The sequence below is a fragment of the Odocoileus virginianus genome, chromosome 1, assembly GCF_023699985.2.
Source record: "Odocoileus virginianus isolate 20LAN1187 ecotype Illinois chromosome 1, Ovbor_1.2, whole genome shotgun sequence".
In the NCBI taxonomy this organism is placed as follows: domain Eukaryota; kingdom Metazoa; phylum Chordata; class Mammalia; order Artiodactyla; family Cervidae; genus Odocoileus; species Odocoileus virginianus.
Window position 1 is genome coordinate 68,647,373 of NC_069674.1, and position 20,235 is coordinate 68,667,607.

The following is a 20,235-nucleotide window of genomic DNA, read 5'->3' on the forward strand; positions in this document are numbered from 1 at the left end:
GGGTGGGGGTGGGGGGGAGAAGGGAAGCAAAAGGTCAAGTAAGTAAAAAATAGGAAAGAAAAAATAAATTAGAGGAGCACTCCAGGGGGGTTAAAATCCAAAAAATAAGAGTTCTAAAAGAAAAAACAACAGCAGCGATTAGGGAAAGAGTAATCACTAGCAAAACAATTAAAGAAAATTTCTCCAAACCAAAGGTCATGATTTTCCAGATTGAACTGGGTCCCACCGCCCTGGCTTGTCACTGTGAAACTTCAGAACGCTGAGGTCAAAAAGACAATCCTAGGCTTCCAGACAGGAAAAAAAAAAAAAGATCATTTAGAAAGGATCAAGAATCAGTATATCATTCAATTTCTCAATGGTCACAAAGAAACCCAGAAGACATCAGAGCAGGTCTATCAAACTTCAAAAGAAAATTTATTTCACACTGAAATTCTGTACATGACTAGTAAACTACCAATCAAATGTGGATAAAGAATAAAGGTGTGTTCAGACATTTAAGACCTCAACAAATTTCCCTTTCATTTATTTCTCCTTCCTCAGGAAGCTACTGGAGATGTCTGTACTCCATTAAGATGAGGACTAAACAAAGGAAAAGAATGCATGTGATAGGGGAAACAGAAGATACAGCAGCAGGAGAAAAATAAAGTGGGAAGCCCTAACAACTGAGCACTTGACATAGGTGGTACAGGTCAAAAGGCTCCAGAAGAGATTCCTTTGAAAAGGTGAGTGGATAGAACTCCTTATCTGTCAGAGTCTCTGGAGAGAGAAGTTTAACAATCATTAAGAAGGCAGGGCTTGGTTTAATGGTAAAATAAGACCATTATTAATTTCAAGAAAAACAAAAACTGTGAAGGGAATAGAATTAATCAAAGTATATTACTTTGCTCAAGATGTTTGCCTAATCATAATGAAGTTAACACAATCTGTTTTACAAGTACAATATAACGATACTGGGCATATAAAGAGGTGGGAAGTGTGGTGGGGGTTGGGGAATGGCTAAGGGAAGGAAGAAAAGATAAACCCTCATTTTTCATTAAATGAAGTCAATAGATAGTGACTAAAAGTGACACAGCAAGAAATAGAAATGCAAACATTTCACAGAAATGAAGGTAAAAATTAAAATAACCAGTTGAAAGAGGTGAAATGACTTTGAGGAAGAAGAAACAGGGAAGGAGTGAGGTGGGAATATAGTCTCTGCTGTTTCATTGCAAAACTTACAGGATTTTTGCAGAATTGACTCTAACTCACAGATATGTATAACTCTGATAAAAATTTTAAAAAATAAATTAAGAGAAAAAAATTACTCTAAACCCAAAATTTTGCCTCTGAAGAATTCTCAGTCCTGTGAAAGAAATAGACATGAATATTAATTTAAGATTGAGTTACAGGTAAGTTCAACAAGGGATATGTTTGCATTGATTGAGGGAGCACAAAAACCAATTAACTACTATCTGGAAAAGGGAAAGAGTCATCTAAGATGGGCAGAATATGAGACAGTAAGGATGAAACAAGGGATAAACCGTGTTTTAGGCAGTTAGCAATCCATGGTGCTGTGCTTCATCGTTCAGTCGTGTCCATCTCTCTTCAACCTCATGGACTGCAGCCCGCCAGGCTCCTCTGTCCATGAGGATTCTCCAGGCAAGAACACTGGATTGGGTTGCCATGCCCTCCTCCAGGGGATATTCCCCACCCAGGGATGGAACCCAGGTCTTCTGCATTGCAGGTGGATTCTTTCCTGTCTCAGCTACCAGGGAAGCTCATTCCATAGTGCCGGTGTGTAAAAGCAGGATCCTGAATATTATACATAATATACATGTAAGGATATAATTTTAAAGTTAACATTAAACTGTCAAATATTTATTAAAGGGAGTTGGAACAGGCAAGAAGTTTTGAACATTCCTGTTATTTTAACTATAAGAGCCAATAAAGAACTGCCTTTTTGGAGAACAAAAAAAGTAAAAATGCGTATTTTACTTGGACCTTGTCTAAGGCAGCTTAGGCTGAAATGCAAAGAGGGTAAGTTTTGACCACGGAGTTAGTTAATGTACAAAGAAATGTGAATATTCTTTCTTCCATATGTGTTTGTAAGGAGTTGGGCCACAGTTTCAGAGAAGATACTTTTTAAAGGACAGTTAGTTGACCCTTGAACAACATAAGTTTGAACTATCCATGTCCGCTTCTCAGATTTTTTTCAATAAATATATACTTCAGCACTGTATCATCCACGGTGAGTTGAATCCGTGGATGTGGAACTGCAGATACAAAGGGCTGACTATCAAGTTATACTTTGATTTTCCACTGGACAGAGAAAAACATCTACTTCTGCTTCATTGACTATGAAAAGCCTTTGACTGTGTGGATCACAGCAAACTGGAAAATACTCAAAAGAGATGGGAGTACCAGACCAACTTACCTGTCTCCTGAGAAACCTGTCTGTGGGCCAACAGTTAGAACCAGATATGGAACAACTGACTGGTTCAAAATTGAGAAAGGAGTATGACAAGGCTATACATTGTCACCCTGCTTCATTAACTTACATGTAGAGTATATCATGTGAAATGCTGGGTTGGATGAACAACAAGCTGGAATCATGATTGCTGGGAGAAATATGAACAACCTGATATGCAGATGATACCACCGTAATGGCAGAAAGTGAACAGGAACTAAAGAGCCTCTTGATGAGAATGAAAGAGGAAAGCAAAAAAGCTGGCTTGAAACTCAGCATTCAAAAAAACGAAGATCTGGCATCTGGTCCCATCACTTCATGGCAAATAGAAGATGAGAAAGTGGAAGCAGTGACAGATTTTCTTTTCTTGGGCTCCAGAATCACCGCAGACAGTGATTGCAGCCATGAAATTAAAAGACACTTGTTCCTTGGAAAAAAAGCTATGACCAACCTAGACAACATATTAAAAAGCAGAGACATCACTTCTGTGACAGAGGTCCATATAGTCAAAGTTATGGTTTTTCCAGTAGTCATGTACAGATGTGAGACTTGGACCATAAAGAAGGCTGAGTGCCAAAGACACGACTTAGTGACTGAACAACAACACCTGAACAGAGTCGGTGCCCCTAACCCCTGTATTGTTCAAGGGCCAACTGTATGCAAAAATTAAATTTAGATTGAATTTCTACTGTGTGCGGGTGGTAAAAATATTTGCAGTTTGCTGTCATCGGGACATTAACCTATGAACTAACCACAGTTCAAGAATATGTGATTGTACATGCATTAGGGACAGAAGTACTTAACTGAGATGAATATCAGAGGAAGGCAGGATAGAATGCTACCTGTCTGCACGAATTATCTATAATTCGCTAACCAGATTCCCACATGTAAACCCAGGATTTAAAAACAAGTCTACAAAGAAAGCTAAACACCAAAGAATTGATGCTTTTGAACTGTGGTGTTGGAGAAGACTCTTGAGAGTCCCTTGGACTGCAAGGAGATCCAACCAGTCCATCCTAAAGGAAATCAGTCCTGAGTATTCATTGGAAGGACTGATGCTGAAACTCCAATGCTTAGGCCACTTGATGTGAAGAACTGACTCATTAGAAAAGACCCTGATGCTGGGAAAGATTGAAGGCAGGAGGAGAAGGGGACGACAGAGAATCAGATGGATGTATGGTATCACTGACTAGATGGACATGAGTTTTGAGCAAGCTTCGAGAGTTGGTGATGGACAGGGAAGCCTGGCTTGCTGCAGTCCCTGGGGTCGCGAAGAATCGGACACGACTGAGCGACTGAACTGAACTGAAGTGCTACTATGGAAAACTATATGGGAGTTAGTAAAAAATTTTTTAATTACCATTGTTGTTCAGTCGCTCAGTGATGTCCGACTCTGTGGCCCCATTGCCCCCATGGACATAATTACCATATGACACTGCAATTTCTCTCTGGGTTTATAACCCCCCAAAGTGCAAGTGCGGCAGCCTGTGAGCTCCTAGAGTTAAAGGACCACAGTGAGCTCCAGCCCCCACAGGTTGCGAGGCCGAAAGATGCGAGCGCGATGCCTCCCCAGGTCTGAGAAGCAGGAGCGGGATGAAGTGGGTGAGACTGCCTCCCCTGACCGGTGGGCAGGGCCAAAAGCGGGGCTGGCGGCGGAGGGCAGGCTCCGCCCTCAGGGGAGGAGCCAGCAGGCAGCCTCGCGTCGGTGCGCCGCACGTGTGCGAGCGAGGCGGCTGCGAGTCTGACGGAGCGCTGCGGGGGCCTCGGCGTAAACCGCGCTCGCTGCCTATGCTGGGCTGCCCTCGCGGTTGGTTTTTCCGAGTGGCCCTTACCTCCGCCTTCCTCCTGCGTCCGGAGCAGCGCTCCCGCCTTCTCGTCGCCCGGCTTGCGCCGCGCGCACGCTCTCAGGCCCCGGGTAAGTGTGCGGCCTCCCCTCTGCCTCCTGGGCTCCGCGGCCAACCCTCGGCCCGGCGCCCCTGCCCAAAACCCCGCCTGGAGGGGCAGCATGGACTCGGAAGGAGTCCCGGTCGTGTTCTGAGCCCGCGGCGCGTCCACGGCGCCTCCATTACGGATCGTGCCCGCGGGAGCGCGGCTGGATCCCGGCTGGTCTTGCGCCTCGGCGGTGCCAGCCCCGCCCCCCGCTCTCCGGGCGGGTCCTAGCAGCCGCCGCGCCCTCTCTCCTCCTCCCAGCGGCGCTGTAGGCGCGTGGATCCCTGTCCCACTCCTCCTCTTCTTTGCCCCCGAGGGTTCCTAAACTTCTTCCTCCCGGAAGAGACAATCGCCTTTATCCTGAAGCCCTTTACTGCTCCCCCCTGCACCGCTGGGCCCGCCCACGTTCTTTCACCCTCTTATTTCTCTCTCATTACTAACAGCGATCTTACTGTGTGCCGGGCAGGCCCTCAGGTGACTGTTTCATACACGTTTCCCAGGATAGGAGCAAACCAGAGTTTTTCTCGGTCAGATTTAAGTGAGTGGATGCAGCAGGGGGTTGCTGGGTGTGTGGAAACTAATCCGCAAGGTGTCTTTACCTCCAGCCCTGCACCGAGAGATTTAAAAATACACTCTCATTGCCTGGGTATTAGGGCCTGCCAAGAAATAAGGTTGGGAGAGTTTAGTCTTTCACATATTTAGTTCTGTTGTCAGACCACTTTTTTTTTTTTTCCCGGAAATCTATAGGATAACAAAGGTTGGTTTTTGTTTCAAGTCTCTAATCTGTGAATCGGGCATGCCCCATCACCTGGGGATGCATCGGCTGTTGAGGGAACTGTCAAAAATCAGACTCCTGTAAACTCACTGAAAAGGGACTGCTGGGTGTGCAGTGATCTTGGTCAGTCATCAGGCAGAGTAGCCAACAGTTCCCTTTGAACTTTATATTTTGATAGAAACTGGTGCAGTAGAGCGATTAGTAAAACATGGCTTTTGGCCCCAGAAAGGAGAGAGAAATTACATTCCAGCTGGTCCCTTGACTAAGTTTGCTCCCATTTCAGACCCTTTGTTGGCCCTGTTTCGGCTGCTGCCCAGAACACACACCTTTTCATGTCTAGTTCTTGCTTCAAGCCTTTGCTCACAAGGCACCTCCTTAGACTTCACTGAAGAGCCCCCCTCTTATTCTCACAGTCCTTACTCTGCTTGATTTGTGACTTTTACAGGTGTGCGTTTCCCGAGACTGTTTTAATTTTTTTCTCTGATATGTGAGCTCAGCGGGGGCAGAAAATTTTCTTTTCCCCAGTGCCTGGAACAGTGCCAGACAAATCGGAGGTGTTCAATAACTGTGAAATGAACAAATCTAACGGACTTCATTACTTCACATACTAGAGTGTAGTGTGTGTCCTGCCCTAATGAGAGGGCTCCTTATTATGAGAGCTGGAGGGCTTCTTGGTGGTTTGCAGAGGAGGAGTAGATATGCATTTTATTTTATTTTTTGAGAGATGCATTTTAAAAGGATAAGTTGTGGAGGGTTTTGAAGTACAGACAAGATTGAGACTAATATTGCTGTTTTTTCGACGTTCATTTTGCAGGAAATAATGTTAAGGGACTATCAATGTTGCGTTAAAATTTTGAAAATGCTAAACTTGATTTTTATTGTGGATTGTAGAGGAAGCTTATTTGTGAATCTAATTTCTTACTGAAAAACTTAAAACCTGTTGAAATGTAAAATTTCTAATCCCATTTTGTTCATTTGGAGTGTAAAAGAAATAAAATCTATTACTTTAGTATTTCCTCTAATGAATGTGTAGGACTTCGAGTTCATGGGTACGTATCAGTGGATTTCATTTTCTTCCCAGAAGCATCAAGTTTCTGGTCTCTAATAAAGATTGCTTGATGAAAAAAAAAAAAAAAAAAGATTGCTTGACATTTGAGATGCTATCTTATTATTACGGATAGTGTACTTGTGCAGCTTTATGTTTCCCGAACATTTTTGAAATTTTAATACCATTTAAAAACTCATAAAGCTAGGCCTTTTACTTCCCATCCCTCCCCGCCCCCTTTTTTTTCCTCTCTTTTTTTAAAGCCAGTCATTTTTTACAGCTTTACCTGTAGAAGACTTGAATATGTATATTTGGATTTTCCTGAATGCAAAGCTCATTTCCTTGGAGCAGTCGAATGGGTGCAGTCAGGGTTGTTCCATCTTTCTGGTTAAATTCTTCTCAGTCTCTTGGATGTTCACATGGTCCTCTCTTATTTAGAAATTATATTTCATTTCAGTCTTCTCGTTTATTTATTTTCTGCTTAAGAAATTGATGCTGATTTTAATTCTGCCTCTCCTGGTCCAGAAGTTTGCACAGCTGTTCTAGTAAATATGTTCTCAGCTTCTAGGCCCATAGACAGAACTTAACAAAATATATATTAAGTGATTTATAATCACTTGTGCTACATACACCTTAATTATTAATGTCTATATTAGGACCATCGGCTAAAACAAATGGAAAGTATAATTTTGTTTAATGAGCTTGTCTTTGCAATTAAATGTAACAAGAAAAAGAGATCAGGCAAGTGTCCACAAGTATCAAGAAAAAGACTGCCAAAAAAATACTAAAGGCCCGTTTATTTGGTGCTCTTGGCAGTGCTTTGAGGGTCTCTTAAAATTGAAATGTTTGAAGGAGAAAGCCATGCTTAACCATTAGCCCAGAAAAGAACCATAAGAAGCTTTGATGTTTTTCCCAGACTCAGCAGCACAGTTCTGCAGTGGAAAGCATCCGTAATAAATATTAATGACCAATAGTTGAATAGCAACAGCTAGATCAGACCTTTGACCATGTCATCATTTTTCTGCTTTACAGAGAAAGGAACTGAGACTTCAGAGTGGTGGCTCACTTGGTAAATGGCACAGCCTAGATCAGACTCCAAGTCACTTGCCCAAACTGCCACTCACCAAACAAGAGTTGACACCAGTGGTTGATACTTCAGAGCCACCATCTGCTAATATCCTCATTCTAGGGATGTTAGGTGTAACAATGCTGTCCTAAGCCTTCTAGAATTTCATTCACATAGGGGAAGATGAGTGATACCCGTATTTTGGCTTAGGTGACTGGTAATTTGTTGGTAAGATTTTTTGAGGTAAGAGATGCAATTTAAAAGAAGTGCATTTGTGGTGGGAAAAGATGGGATCACTTTAGGGCATATTGAATTTGATGTTTGACTCCACCTCTTACTAGCTGTGTGAACTAGTGCAAGATACTCTCTGGGCTTCAGTTTTTTAGGGGCTAAGGTGGGAATAATAATGACATGTAAGTCACAGGGCTGAAGAGAGGCTTGAAAGAACTTACTGTGCACACGCTATCATTGTTTAGCTGTTGTTCTCGTTGCCTTGGACCCTTGAGTGAACAAGGAGTTCGAGATGGGTCTTGGCTGGAAAACGAGACTGAGAAGGGATCAGAACCGGGGAAGGAACCCGGGGAAGCCAGATGTAAGCAGCAAGTTGAGCAGGAGGGGAAAAGAGCACCTCCAGAGGCAGGAGAAAAGCATGGAGTAGATCTTCCACCTGAACGTGAGCTTCATGCTGGCGGGGTGTTTATTTGACTTGCTTGTGTGTCGTGTTTTGTCGTGTGTGGTGCCTGGAATAGTGCCCGGCACAGAGGTGCATGGTGAGTGTTTGTTGAGGGGATGAAGTACAGGTACGAGGAGCGAGTGAATGTTAAATGAGTCTGGACCTCCCTTCCGAGGGCTGCCGTTGCCTGCAGTGGTTATAACGGGGTTTTGTGAATGTGCTGGTAGGAGGTGCCCTGCCTGAGGACCCCTGTTTTCTTTGTGAATGGCACACAGGAGTTGGAGGGATGGCAAGACAGCCTGGAGGGTTGTCATGAGAAGTCCACTCACCTGGCCTTGTGTTCTCCAGCCAGGAGTACAGGTGGAGGCAGCAGAATTGGTCCTCAGTTGAGGTTTAGCAGGGATCTTGCAGCAGGACTAGTGAGCAAGAGTGCTGAGCATTGGTTAGGAGTTTGGAGTTGAGCTTTGGAGTACTTGAAATGAAGATGGAAGAGGTGGTATCTTGGAACTGGAGGTCTTGGTGTGTTTGAAGAACAGGTGATCGGAGAGAGGGAGCTGTAGAGCTGGGAAGAGTGGTGGTTTGATGACAGTAGAATAATTAGTGTATCTTTTTATACCTTGAACTTTTATAGTAAAACATTTCAGACATATACAGTAGGCAGAATGACATGATGACATCCCCATGTTCCCATCACCCAGTTTCAACAATTACCAACTCATGGCCAGTCTTGTTTTAAATCTGTACCCCACTCCACTTGCATTCACCACTGGTAAATTATTTTGAAACAAAGTCCAGACTTCATATCTTTTCAGCCATAAAGATTTCAGTCTGTATCTCTAAAACATAGAGATTCTATTTTTAACCACAATATCACTGTGTTTATATTGCTGAAGTTGAAGCTCCAATACTTTGACCACCTGATGTGAAGAATTGACTTCTTAGAAAAGACCCTGATGCTGGGAAAGATTGAAGGCAGGAGGAGAAGGGGATGACAGAGGACGAGATGATTGGATGGCATCACCAACTCGATGGACATGAGTTTGAGCAAGCTCCGGGAGTTGGTGATGGACAGGGAAGCCTGGCGTGCTGCAGTCCATGGGGTTGCAAAGAGTTGGACATGACTGAGCGACTGAGTTGAATAGTGATATTGCACCTTAAAAGTTGACCATACTATCTTAATGTCATCAACTGTCCCCACTGTTTCAGTATCCCTGATTGTCTCATAAATACATTTTTAACCGTTGGCTTGTTAAACCTGGATTCAAAGAAAGATCCAGGTTTATCTATTTGTACATTCCTCTTTCCTCCTTTTCCTGTTGCTATTCATTAGTTGAGGGACTGTCTTGATCCTTGTTGAGTTTTCCACATTCAGGCTTCTGCTGATCGCTTCCCCGTGGTGGTGGTGAACGTAACATCTGTCTCTTTATGCCATCTAGACTAGTAGACATAGTTTCAGTCAGTAAGAACTTCATAGACAACAGCATGTCGTTTCAGGGGCTTGCAGCGTCTGGTTGTCTCTTTTTTGTGATGTTAGTGGCCGTTGATGTCGTCGCCCAGGACCAGTATTTCATTGGGGAATTGCTGCTTAGTGTGTCTTTGATCTCTGTAGATGGGGAAGAGCTTCAGCACCTGTTTCAAGACGTCTCAAAAATATCCACTGATGCTTATTATACTTCTCTGGATTCTCTGGCAGGTATTAGAGAATTAATGTCCTCAGAGAGTCTGCATACCTCTTGAAGGAGGACAAGAGACTAGCATTTATGTAGTTCCTACCTGTGGCTAGCCACTCTGTCATCTCATTTCATTTTCACAACGGTCCTTGGAAGCACATATTATTCGTGTTTTTCAGCTGAAGAACAGGGGCTAGGAGAGGGTATTTACCCTGACCAGTTACACAGCTGGAAGGTGGGGCGGGAAAGCCTGGTGTTGGGGTGCCTATATGGGTAGTGCACGTGAAGGGAGGTAAAATGGGAAGATGTGGACTTAATAGAGAGGAGGGCATGGGATTTGGGCCTCAAGGTCTTCAGATGAGTCTTAAAGGACAGGTGGTGGTGGTGTGGAGCTGGTCGGTTGTGTCGGACTCTGCAACGCCCGGGATTGCAGCACACCAGGCTCCCCATCCTTCAGTCTCTCTTGGAGCTGGCTCAGTTTCATGTCCATCCAGTCAGGTGAGACTAGGTTGATCTGAGAATACAGATATGGAGGACCTCCCACTGGAGAGAGTTCTGTGAGCAGTCAGGCTGGGATTGGCACCTGTGGGGGCTGGGCCTGAGTTAGAGGCGTGTGTGGAGGATTGGAAATCAACACAGCGGATGATGGACGGTGCCGAAGCAGAATGGGGAAGAGGAAGTAACCAGTGTTTCTGTCAAGGCTCGTGGCCCTCAGGTTGTTGAGAAAGAGCATGATGAGTTCTCTGCATTCTGGGAAGGAGGTAGATGTGCAGCTCATGATAAAGCCTGAGCCCTCCCTGAAGAGAGCAGGCTGCAGGACTCGGAAGGGTATCACGACCTCCCGGTAGATCCTGTCATGCCAGCTGGGGACTTGGGGTGGGGGTGGGGGCTGTTTTCTTCTAGAGATGTCTATGTCTCTTTTAGCTGGCAGGCTACTTGAGGGGAGTGAATTGGGACAAGTGGGTGGCCCAGATGTCACGGGTTGTAGGCGACTGAGAACTCACCTCGGCTGTGGCTGGTCATCTCAGGCTTAATTTCCACTTGGTTGAAGGTCTTGCCATTGTAGATGCCCACCGTGCAGCCCCCCACCCCGGGCAGGACAATCACACTGCGCAGGTGTGTCTTCACAACCTGGGGTGTCTTGGTGGCCGCGCCTTCTTCTTGGCTTCCTGCAGGCAGTTCTGCAGCCATGCTGCTCACTCCGGAGGCCACTGTTCCGGGCCAGCAGCTCACAAGACACGCTCAGTCCCCGGTCGAGGGCCACACAGCTGCTGGGGAGCCATTGTGGGTTTGGGGGGAAGACTGTGTGTGACACAGTGTGATAAGTGACTCAGGGATGTCCGCCAGGTGCCAGCAGCGTTGCTGGACTGTACATGCGCTTGTCCCCTCCCCACCCCCAGGCCCCCACGCCTCTTTCTGGGGTCCCCCTGTCAGGAAGAGTTCCCCTACCCACTCAAGTCCCTAGGATGGAAAACCTGAGTCATCCTATAGTATTTCCTTTTTCCTCCCACGTTGGTCACCCAGTCCTGTCCGCACCACCTCCTAAATGTTCCTGAACCCACCTCCGCCTTCTGTTACCCTTGTCTCAGCCTTAGATCAAGCTGATTTCTTTCCTCGGTTGTTGTCTTACCTAATCTCCCAGCCTAACCCCATCTTTCTCTTTGAAAAGATGCCGAGAACTGTCTCTGACTCATGAATCAGATGGCAGTTTGGTTTTTCAGATGTAATTCCCTCCATTCAGCCTGCTGTGGCTTCAGCCAGCTCCCAGCTTTAACTCCAGGCTTTCTTCTCGTAGGCTTTGCTCTTTGTGATGCGGGGCCAGCCTGGTGGGGTTCCTCCAGCTCCTGTGCATGCCGCACCACCTTCCTCCCCCCTTTTCCACAGCCTCTTTCTTACGCAGTCCCCGAAGCTTAGCTCTTGTGTTCACTTCTGGCCTTTGATTAGGAAGGGGTCTTCTCAGACACCCTCACCGCCAGAGCCCCGTGGTCCTCTGTGGGTTGCCGTGTCTCCAAGTAAGCCCCAGGCCCTGTCTGCGTCCCTCACTGGTGTACAAGCTCTGAGGACAGTTTTGTTGAAATAAAATGAGAATGAAATAGCACCAACATCACATAAGTCAGTGTTCTCTTTTGCTAAACCTTGCTTAGAACACGTAAAAAATAAGTGCTTTCTTACTTGAATTAAGAGATAATTTTATGAATTGTATACCTAGTTGCAGTTCACTTCTGTTCCTGTTTCTTGGTTTCTTCCATTTTCTTAATTTTTTTTTGTCTTTCAAACAAAATTATTTTTACTGACATTTTTCTCTACCTCCCCCCCCCCCCCGCTTTTTTTTGTAGCCGTCATGATCCTTTTTTCCTTTTCCTTTTCTTTCCATTCTTGATTTTTGACAATGAGGCAAGATCAAATGTGGTTTCTTAAAATTCAGTTCATCATTATTGCTCTGCTGTAGATGCGTCTATAGATGAGATTCTGGTTAACTAGGAGAACTAGGATGTTCTGCTCATTTATGTTCTTTATGTTTACTGAGTTTGTATGTTACTTTAAGCATCTCTGCATATAATTAATACAGGGCTTCCCAGGTGGCTCAGTGGTAAAGCAGCCACTCTGCAATGCGGAGGCACGGGTTCAAACCCAGAGTCGTTAAGGTCCCCCGGAGAAGCAAACGGCAGCCCTCTCCAGTATTCTTGCCTAGGAAGTCCCATGGAAGGAACCTGGCGGGCCACAGTCTATGGGGTCACAAAAGAGTCAGACATGACTTAGCGACTAAATAGCAATATAATTACAGTAAGAAAAAGCCTTATCCCTGTTTCACCTAGAGCATCAGATAAAATCAGATTAGACAGGCACTTGCAGTCTTAGATATTAATAAATGTGTGCTCTGCACTGCAAAGTATATACGGCTTCCTAGACTTTTGCTCAGTAATTTGTGTACTAGCTTTAAATGATCTGTATGTTTTTAATTGTGGCAAAATATACACAACATCATTCTGACCATTTTTAAGTATATAGTTCAGTAGTGTTAAGTTCATACACGTTGTGCAGTCAATATGTAAAGCTCTTTTTTTATCTTGCAAAACTGAAACTCTGTACTTAAACAACTCTTTATTCTCCTTGCTTTTTTTTTAAGTCTATGTTTTATTTTTTGGCTGTGCTGAGTCTTCATTGTGGCATGTGGGCTTCTCTAGTTGTGTACCCAGGCTCTAAAGTGCTTAGGCTCAGTAGCTGAGGCTCAGGCTTAGTTGTCCCGAGACATGTGGGATTTAGTTCCCGACCAGTGATCGGACACACATCCCCTGCATTGGAAGGCTCTGGACCACTAGGGAAACCTCATTCTCCTTGCTTTAAAAAGAAGAAAAAAAAATGACATGGTATGAGTATGTGTTCATGTCAGTAAATATATGTGTACACGTTTATCTTAATCAGTTTTTTGAAAAGATAGCAAGATCCATGAAGCAAAAGTTAGGTGATACAACTGTGGTATTCAGTGAAAACAAGTCTTCCTGCTGTCCCCAGCCACCTATACCCTCTTCTAGAAGTAACTGCCTTTTCCAGTTTCTTTGAACATTGTTTTTACATTTTGTTCAGCTTATGTACCTTAATGTCATTGTTCTTAATTTTTTTTTTAATGTAAAAACACTGAGATGAGCATCCTTACAGCTAAAACTTGAAGCACTTTAATTAACTTCTTAGGATAATCCCTTAAAGAAGTATTTTTGGGTCAAAAGGCATACATATTTTAAAGGCTTTTGATATCAAATTCCCTGCAGAAGTGTTGTACCATTTTTTCTATGCCACTGAAAGCATATTTGGAAGAATTATTTTAATAATTGATCCTTAAGACCTTAGGAACAAAGTTAACTGTGCCTCTGTTTGCTGAAACCCAATTCTGTGTAGAAGTGATTTTTACCACCTGCTCTCTTCCTTCTGAGAGGTTCTCTTAGATGTTCTCTTGGATACTTGAAAGTGGAGATGACAGAATTGACTAGTGTGTCATTGAAACGGGGGTCCGTTGCCATCGAAGATGATGACCGTGTGGCCTCAGCCGAGGAGGCCAAGAGACAGAAGGTCTCAGAGTGCTGCCCAGCCTCAGGTCAGGACGGGCTAGAGAACAGCTCTCTACCCAGCAGCGAAAAGGTGCCTGGGCCTCCCGAGACTGCTGGACAGGGTAAAAAGACCTCTGAAGTTCCGTCAGAGGAAGAGGAGGAGGAAGATGGCCTCTCAGAGGAGGGCGAGGAGGAGGAGGAAGTGGAGAGCTTTGCAGACATGATGAAGCACGGGCTGTCTGAGCTGGATGTGGGCATCTCCAAGTTCGTCAGCTCTCACCAGGGATTCTCAGGGATCTTAAAAGAAAGGTTCGTTTTGTTTTCCTATCAAGTTATTTTTGTTTTATTAACTCTTTACTTTAAAGAGAAATCAGTCTATTCTTCCATTCAGCATTCTGTCCCCAAGGATTTTTCACACCAATGGTCAGTCAGGGATAGGGTGAAGGAAAGCTGCCCAAATGAGTAATGAAACTATTTGAATATAAAATGAGTAAAAAATAGCAGTTTCCCTGTGGCATGCTTTGTTAGTATGTGAATGGGTATTTCCTTAAAATAAATTACTTTCAATGGTAATTAAATGGTTTCGAGTTTTCCCTTGCATTGGTCTTAAAATCTTAAACTCTTTTACCTGAATGGGCCACATTAACAGAAGGTGGTCTTTGTAGCCAGGTGGATCTGGATGTGATAGTTACTTAACTCCTCTGAGCCTCAGAATCCCTGTCTGAAAAATGGGTCATGCTACCTGGGAATAGTTAATAGGACTTTAAATAATGTATGTAAAGTATCTAGCATAAAGGTAAGCTTCAGGGTGGCCCAAGGTAGATACAATGGCTTACAATTTAATTAAATTTGCTGTGTTTCATGATTCACTTTAGAATGACCTATATAACCATAAGGCAACATTAATAAGCTTTGATCTAGGCATTTTTCTGGAAGAATATTCTAGAAGCCCAGAAGGTCTTTTCCGTACCTCGTACCAGGCCAAGGTGTGGATTAGACTTCATCATGAAACCAGAAAAAATAACTACATGACTTTGCACTGAAAGTTTTTATTTTTAATACCTGTTTTGCACAATAATAAGGCTTACTGTTGACAAACTTTCTCCTAAAATTAATAGGCAGCAAAATGTTAATGCTCTGATTTTCTTTTCCTCAGATACTCTGACTTCGTTGTTCACGAAATAGGAAGAGATGGACGAATCAGCCATTTGAGTGACTTGTCTGTCCCAGTAGATGAAGAGGTAGGAACAGCTCTCTAGCAAAAGTCACCTTCTGTATAAAAATAATATTTCCTGGAGATCATAGAAATACAGAGCTTTGACAGCCTCACATTCTGTGTGTGACTCACTGGGAGTTCTCATGGTTATTTTAAAGGATCCTTCAGAAGATGTATTTACAGTTTTAACAGCTGAAGAAAAGCAGCGTTTAGAAGAGCTCCAGCTTTTTAAAAACAAGGAAACCAGTGTTGCCATTGAGGTAAGTAGTTCAGAAACGTGTGAAAAGTTTTTCTAAGGTTTTCATTGCGTCTTTTTGGGTGGATGTTTAATAAGTGTCTTCTGGAAGAATTACAGTAGTTAACAAAAGGATGGACTTGCCCTATTTGATCTAAAAGAGCACTGTGTTAAAAAATGTTTTTTATCAGTGACAGGTAACAAGTATTCAGATAAACTATGGCCAAAAGAAAAGAAGTTATATTTTTGCTTTAAAAAATTTTTTTTACATGACCATAAATCGACAAAAAAATCTGCTATTTGGAATTGCAGAGTGACCATTGTATCACAGTGTCTGCTGCAAAGGACTATCACAGCCTGACAGTGTGGTCCTGACAGGGAGGCCGTGACCCCAGCTCCAAAGGCTTCCTGGTCTCAAACGGGGCACTGGAAGGGAGGGGAATTGGGGGAAGGAGGTAAGGGAGTGTTGCTTTGCTTATCTTGAGACTACTTCTGTTCATACCAAAAAAGGGCTCAGCTACCAAGTAGAACAGTAAATGCCTTTTTAAAAGCTGTTTGTTACGGAGGTTTTACTCTTTTCAGTTAGTGCTGTCGCTGGTGGCTCAGCAGTAAAGAATCTGCTTGCAATGCAGGAGACGTGGGTTCAGTCCTTGGCTTGGGAAGATCCCCTGGAGAAGGAAATGGAAATGGTAACCCACTCCAGTATTCTTGCCTGGAGAATTCCATGGACAGAGGGGCCTGGTGGGCTACAGTGCACAAGGTCACAAGAGTTGGACATGACTTAACAACTGAACTACCACCACCATGGTCCTGTCCAGTGAAATTGTGATGCGAGACTTGTTTTTAATATCACATCTTCAAAAAATGTAAAAACAAACAAGCAAATAATTTTGATGATATATTTTATTTGCCCTACTATTATCAAAGTATTTAAATATATAATCAGTATTTTCAGAATTACTAATGACATGTTTTCTTTTTTTCCTACTAAGTCTTCAGAATCCTGTGTCACTTTATACTGTAGCACATCTCATTTCAGACTTGCCATGTTTCAAGTGCTCAGTTGCCGTGTATGGCTGGTGGTCACCATAAGGGACACAGCAGCTCTAGGTGGTCTCTGTAGCAAAGAAAATACATTACAAGATTCTAAGAATCTTATAGCACAAGACTTAGAATTGTAAGTTTGTGTTAAATTCATCTTGTACTATATTTTGGTGACTTACTGGATTTTGGGTTGTCTGAAATTGCCACTTCCATTGCTCCCAGGAAAAAAAGAGTTTACTGTAACTTCTCAGAATTTTGGGGGATTCCTTCATGGCTCAGACGGTAGAGAATCTGCCTGCAACATGGAAGACCTGAGTTCGATCCGTGGGTTAGGAAGATCCCCTGGAGAAGAAAATGGCAACCCACTCTAGTATTCTTGCCTGGAAAATCCCATGGACGGAGGAGCCTGGCAGGCAAAGTCCATAGGGTCACAAAGAGTCGGACACTACTGAGCAATGTCACTTTCACTTTTTTCACTTTCAGAATTTATTATTTGCCTCCAACCCTCATCTCCTCTTCTCCCCACCTAAATTTCTCAGAAATATGTACTATTAAAATTGTAGAGATCTTTAATGACTGAATTTACTCATAGACAAAATAGTCAACAATGCCAAGAAGAAAATTCCCAAGAATTGGTTTTGAGAGCACTCTAGGAGGATGGTCCAGGCAGTGCAGTAATATATTATCTCTATAATATGCTTTTTCCTACAGAGATGGCAAGATTTATTATCACCTTAAAAATTATAGTTATGCCATCTACTGAAAGATTTTACCTTAAAGAGCATGAACTGTGGGTAGGTGTCCTCATCTATAAAATAGGATAAACTTTCTGAATTTTTGAGATCTGAATATGTATTCACTCATACATACAAACTATGGTTCCATCTCATTGCTTCCAGTGAATTCTAGATCTAGACTCAGGTGTTTTTTTTTTTTTTTTTGGCTGTGTCACTCAACTTGTTCCCCCATCAGGTATCAAACCTGCAGAGTCCTAACCACTGGACCACCAGGGATTCCCCAAGACTCACTTTTTGATATGAAAAATCTCTTTTCTATATTATAATGTATTTTTCTTTTACATACATATTCATTTATATTTTTTATTTTGCTAGAATATTCTTAGGTTTAGCTAGTAGTAGTTATATTGCATCTTATTAGGTTGCAGGTTACAGTCCACCAATGGGTCATGAAATTAGTGTGCTGTATCTTAACCAACATTATTTTTTTTTCATTGCAGTGTTGTTATTTTCTGGTGTACAGCAAAGTGATTCAGTTTATATATATGTATATATATACATATATATACATATATATATATATATACACACACATATATATATACATTTTTTTTTTCTTTTTTCATATTCCTTCTCATTAGGTTGGTTTGTTTCTGTGTGTTTTTGGCCTCACTGTGGCCTATGGGATCTTAGTTTCCCCATCCAGGGATTGAACCCATGCCTACTGCAGTGGGAGCATGGAGTCCTCACCATTGGATGCCAGGGAATTCCCTCCATTAGGGTTTATTATAAGATATTGAATATGTTAGTTCCCTGTGCTATACAGTAGGACCTTGTTTTTTATGTTTTTGTATATAGTAGTTTGTATCTGTTAATGACAAACTCCTAATTTATTCCTCTCCCACCCTCTTTCTCCTTTGGTTACCTTTAGTTTGTTCTCTGTGTCTGTCAGTATGTTTCTGTTTTGTAAATAAGTTCATTTGTACCATATTTTAGACTCCATGTATAAGGTATATCCTATTTTATTTGTCTTTCTCTTTCTGACTTACTTGGTTTAGGGTACGTATCTCTAGGTCCATCCATGTTGCTGCAGATGGCATTATTTCATTCTTTATGGCTGAGTAGTATTCCATTGTATAAATACCTCATCTTTATCCATTCATCTGTCAATAGATACTTCGGTTGTTTTCATGTCTTGGCTATTATAAATAGTGCTGCCATAAACATGTATCTTTTCAAATTATAGTTTTGTCCAAATATATGTCCAGGAGTGGGATGGCTGGTTCGTATGGTAATTCTATTTTTAGTTTCTTGAGAAAACTTCAGATTATTCTAAATAGTGCCTGCACCATTTACATTCCCACCAACCGTCTAAGAGTGTTTCCTTTTCTCCATACCCTTTGCAGCATTTATTTGTACACTTTTTAGTGATGACCATTCTGAGCGGTGTGAGGTGGTACCTCATTGTAGTTTTGTTTTGCATTTCTCTAATAATTAGCGGTGTTGAGCATCTTTTCACATGTCTGTTATCTTCTTTGGAGAAATAGCCATTTGGATCTTCTGCCCAATTTTTGATTGGTTTTTTTCTTTGTTTTTATATTGAACTGTATGAGCTGTTTATATTTTGGGAGTGAGTCTGTTGTCAGTCACATCATTTGCAAATGTTTTCTCACAGTTGGTAGATTGTCTTCATTTTTGTTGATGGTTTTCTTTGCTGTTCAAAAGCTTGTAAGTTTGATTAGGTTCCATTTGTTTAGTTTTGCTTTTGTTTGTTTTCTGTACCTACTTTGGTAAGAGTTTATATCATGAATGGATGTTAAATTTTATCAAATACTTCTTATGCTTCTATTGAGATGATCATATGGTTTTGTCTTTTGTTGATGTGGTGTATCACATTAATTTAATTTTCTTTTTTTTTTTTTTTTTTGGCTGTAGCATGTGGGATCTTAGTTTCCCTACCAAAGATCAAACCTGTGCCCCCCTGCGGTGAAAGCAGAGTCTTAACCATTGGACTGCCAGGGAAAGTCCCTCACATTGATTGATTTGCATGTGTTGAGCCATCCTTGTGACCCTGGGATGAATCCAACTGGATTATAGTATATAGTCTTTTTTATGTGTTGTTAGATTCAGCTTGCTAATATTTTGTTAAAATTTTTTACATCAAAGATAATATTTTTCTTTATAATGAATGTCTTTGGTTTTGGTATGGGATGATGACTTCTTAAAATGACTTTGGGACTGTTCCCTCCTCTTAAGAGTTTGAGAAGGATCAGTGTAAGTTTCTGTTTATATGCTTGATGGAATTCCCCAGTGAAGCCATCTGGTCTTGGACCTTTGTTTGCAGGGAGTATTTTTTATTACAGATTCTGTTTCATTTCTAGTGCTCCGTCTGTTCAAATTATCTGTTTCTTCCTGATTGAGTTTTGGTGGACTGTATGTTCTTGAAACTCATCCATTTCTTCTAGATTGGTGGAGAAACTTTATTGGCATATAGTTGTTAACAGTATTCTCTTATGGATTTCTGTATTTCTGTGTTATTGGTTGTTATTTCTCCTCTTTCATTTCTTATTTTATTTGTAATGCCTGGCCAGAGATTTGTCGATTTTTGTTTACCTCTTCAGAGAAACTGTTCTTGCTAACCAGCATTTTTATAACGTAATGAAATAGGAAATAACAGTGTATTGCACATTAGAAGGGTTAAGTACTGTTCTGTACATTGCTTTAGATTTTTAATAAGGTACATACACATATTAATATATTGGAGAAGGAAATGGCAGCACACTGCATTATTCTTGCCTGGAGAATCCCGTGGACAGAGGAGCCTAGCAGGCTACAGTCCATGGGGTCGCAAGAGTCAGACACGACTTAGCAACTAACCCATCCTATATTAATATATATTGCTGGATACTGAATCCAAGTATGAAATGTATTTCTCAGTGTAAGATACATTAAGAAATTGAAAAACAGTTGTATAACTAGTAAGTTTACATTTTCTTGATGTAGATTTTTCTCTTTTAGTAAACAAATATACTGAATTGTCGTTATAAAGTTCCTCAGTATAGGGCAGGGTTCATTAGACGCAGGAGTAGATTAGATTGCATTATTCAGGGAATTGAGTTTCTGATATCCCCAAACACACAGCTCACCTGCTTTTCCGTCTGTGAGTCCTGAGGTGTTCATTGTTTAGCTGAGTCCCTGAAAGAGAGCATCTGTGATGGGTGACTGTGGAATTGGATGGCCTGGAATTCACATCTGCCTCTGCTCCCCTCCAAATATATAATCTTAACTTCTCTCAGCCTCACTTTCCTCATCTCTAAATAAATGTGCTGGTGGCTTGATAGGGAACTGATGGGGAT

The 20,235-nt window shown here is 42.2% G+C and overlaps 1 protein-coding gene across 5 annotated transcripts in view; it reads left to right on the forward strand.

The window, feature by feature from the left end:
• Nucleotides 1–20,235, forward strand: part of PUS7 (pseudouridine synthase 7) — a 56,582-nt gene that overhangs the window by 786 nt on the left and 35,561 nt on the right. For 2 of the 5 annotated variants that reach the window (XM_070469470.1, XM_020907465.2), the window contains exons 1-4: nucleotides 4,124–4,361; nucleotides 13,536–13,956; nucleotides 14,804–14,888; nucleotides 15,022–15,123. In XM_070469470.1, the coding sequence (XP_070325571.1) occupies nucleotides 4,235–4,361; nucleotides 13,536–13,956; nucleotides 14,804–14,888; nucleotides 15,022–15,123 (735 nt within the window). In that variant the 5' untranslated portion in view covers nucleotides 4,124–4,234. Of the gene's footprint in view, nucleotides 1–55; nucleotides 723–4,123; nucleotides 4,362–13,535; nucleotides 13,957–14,803; nucleotides 14,889–15,021; nucleotides 15,124–20,235 lie in introns of those variants that run through there. The other 3 variants (XM_070469481.1, XM_070469487.1, XM_070469490.1) reach the window with 3 other exon arrangements.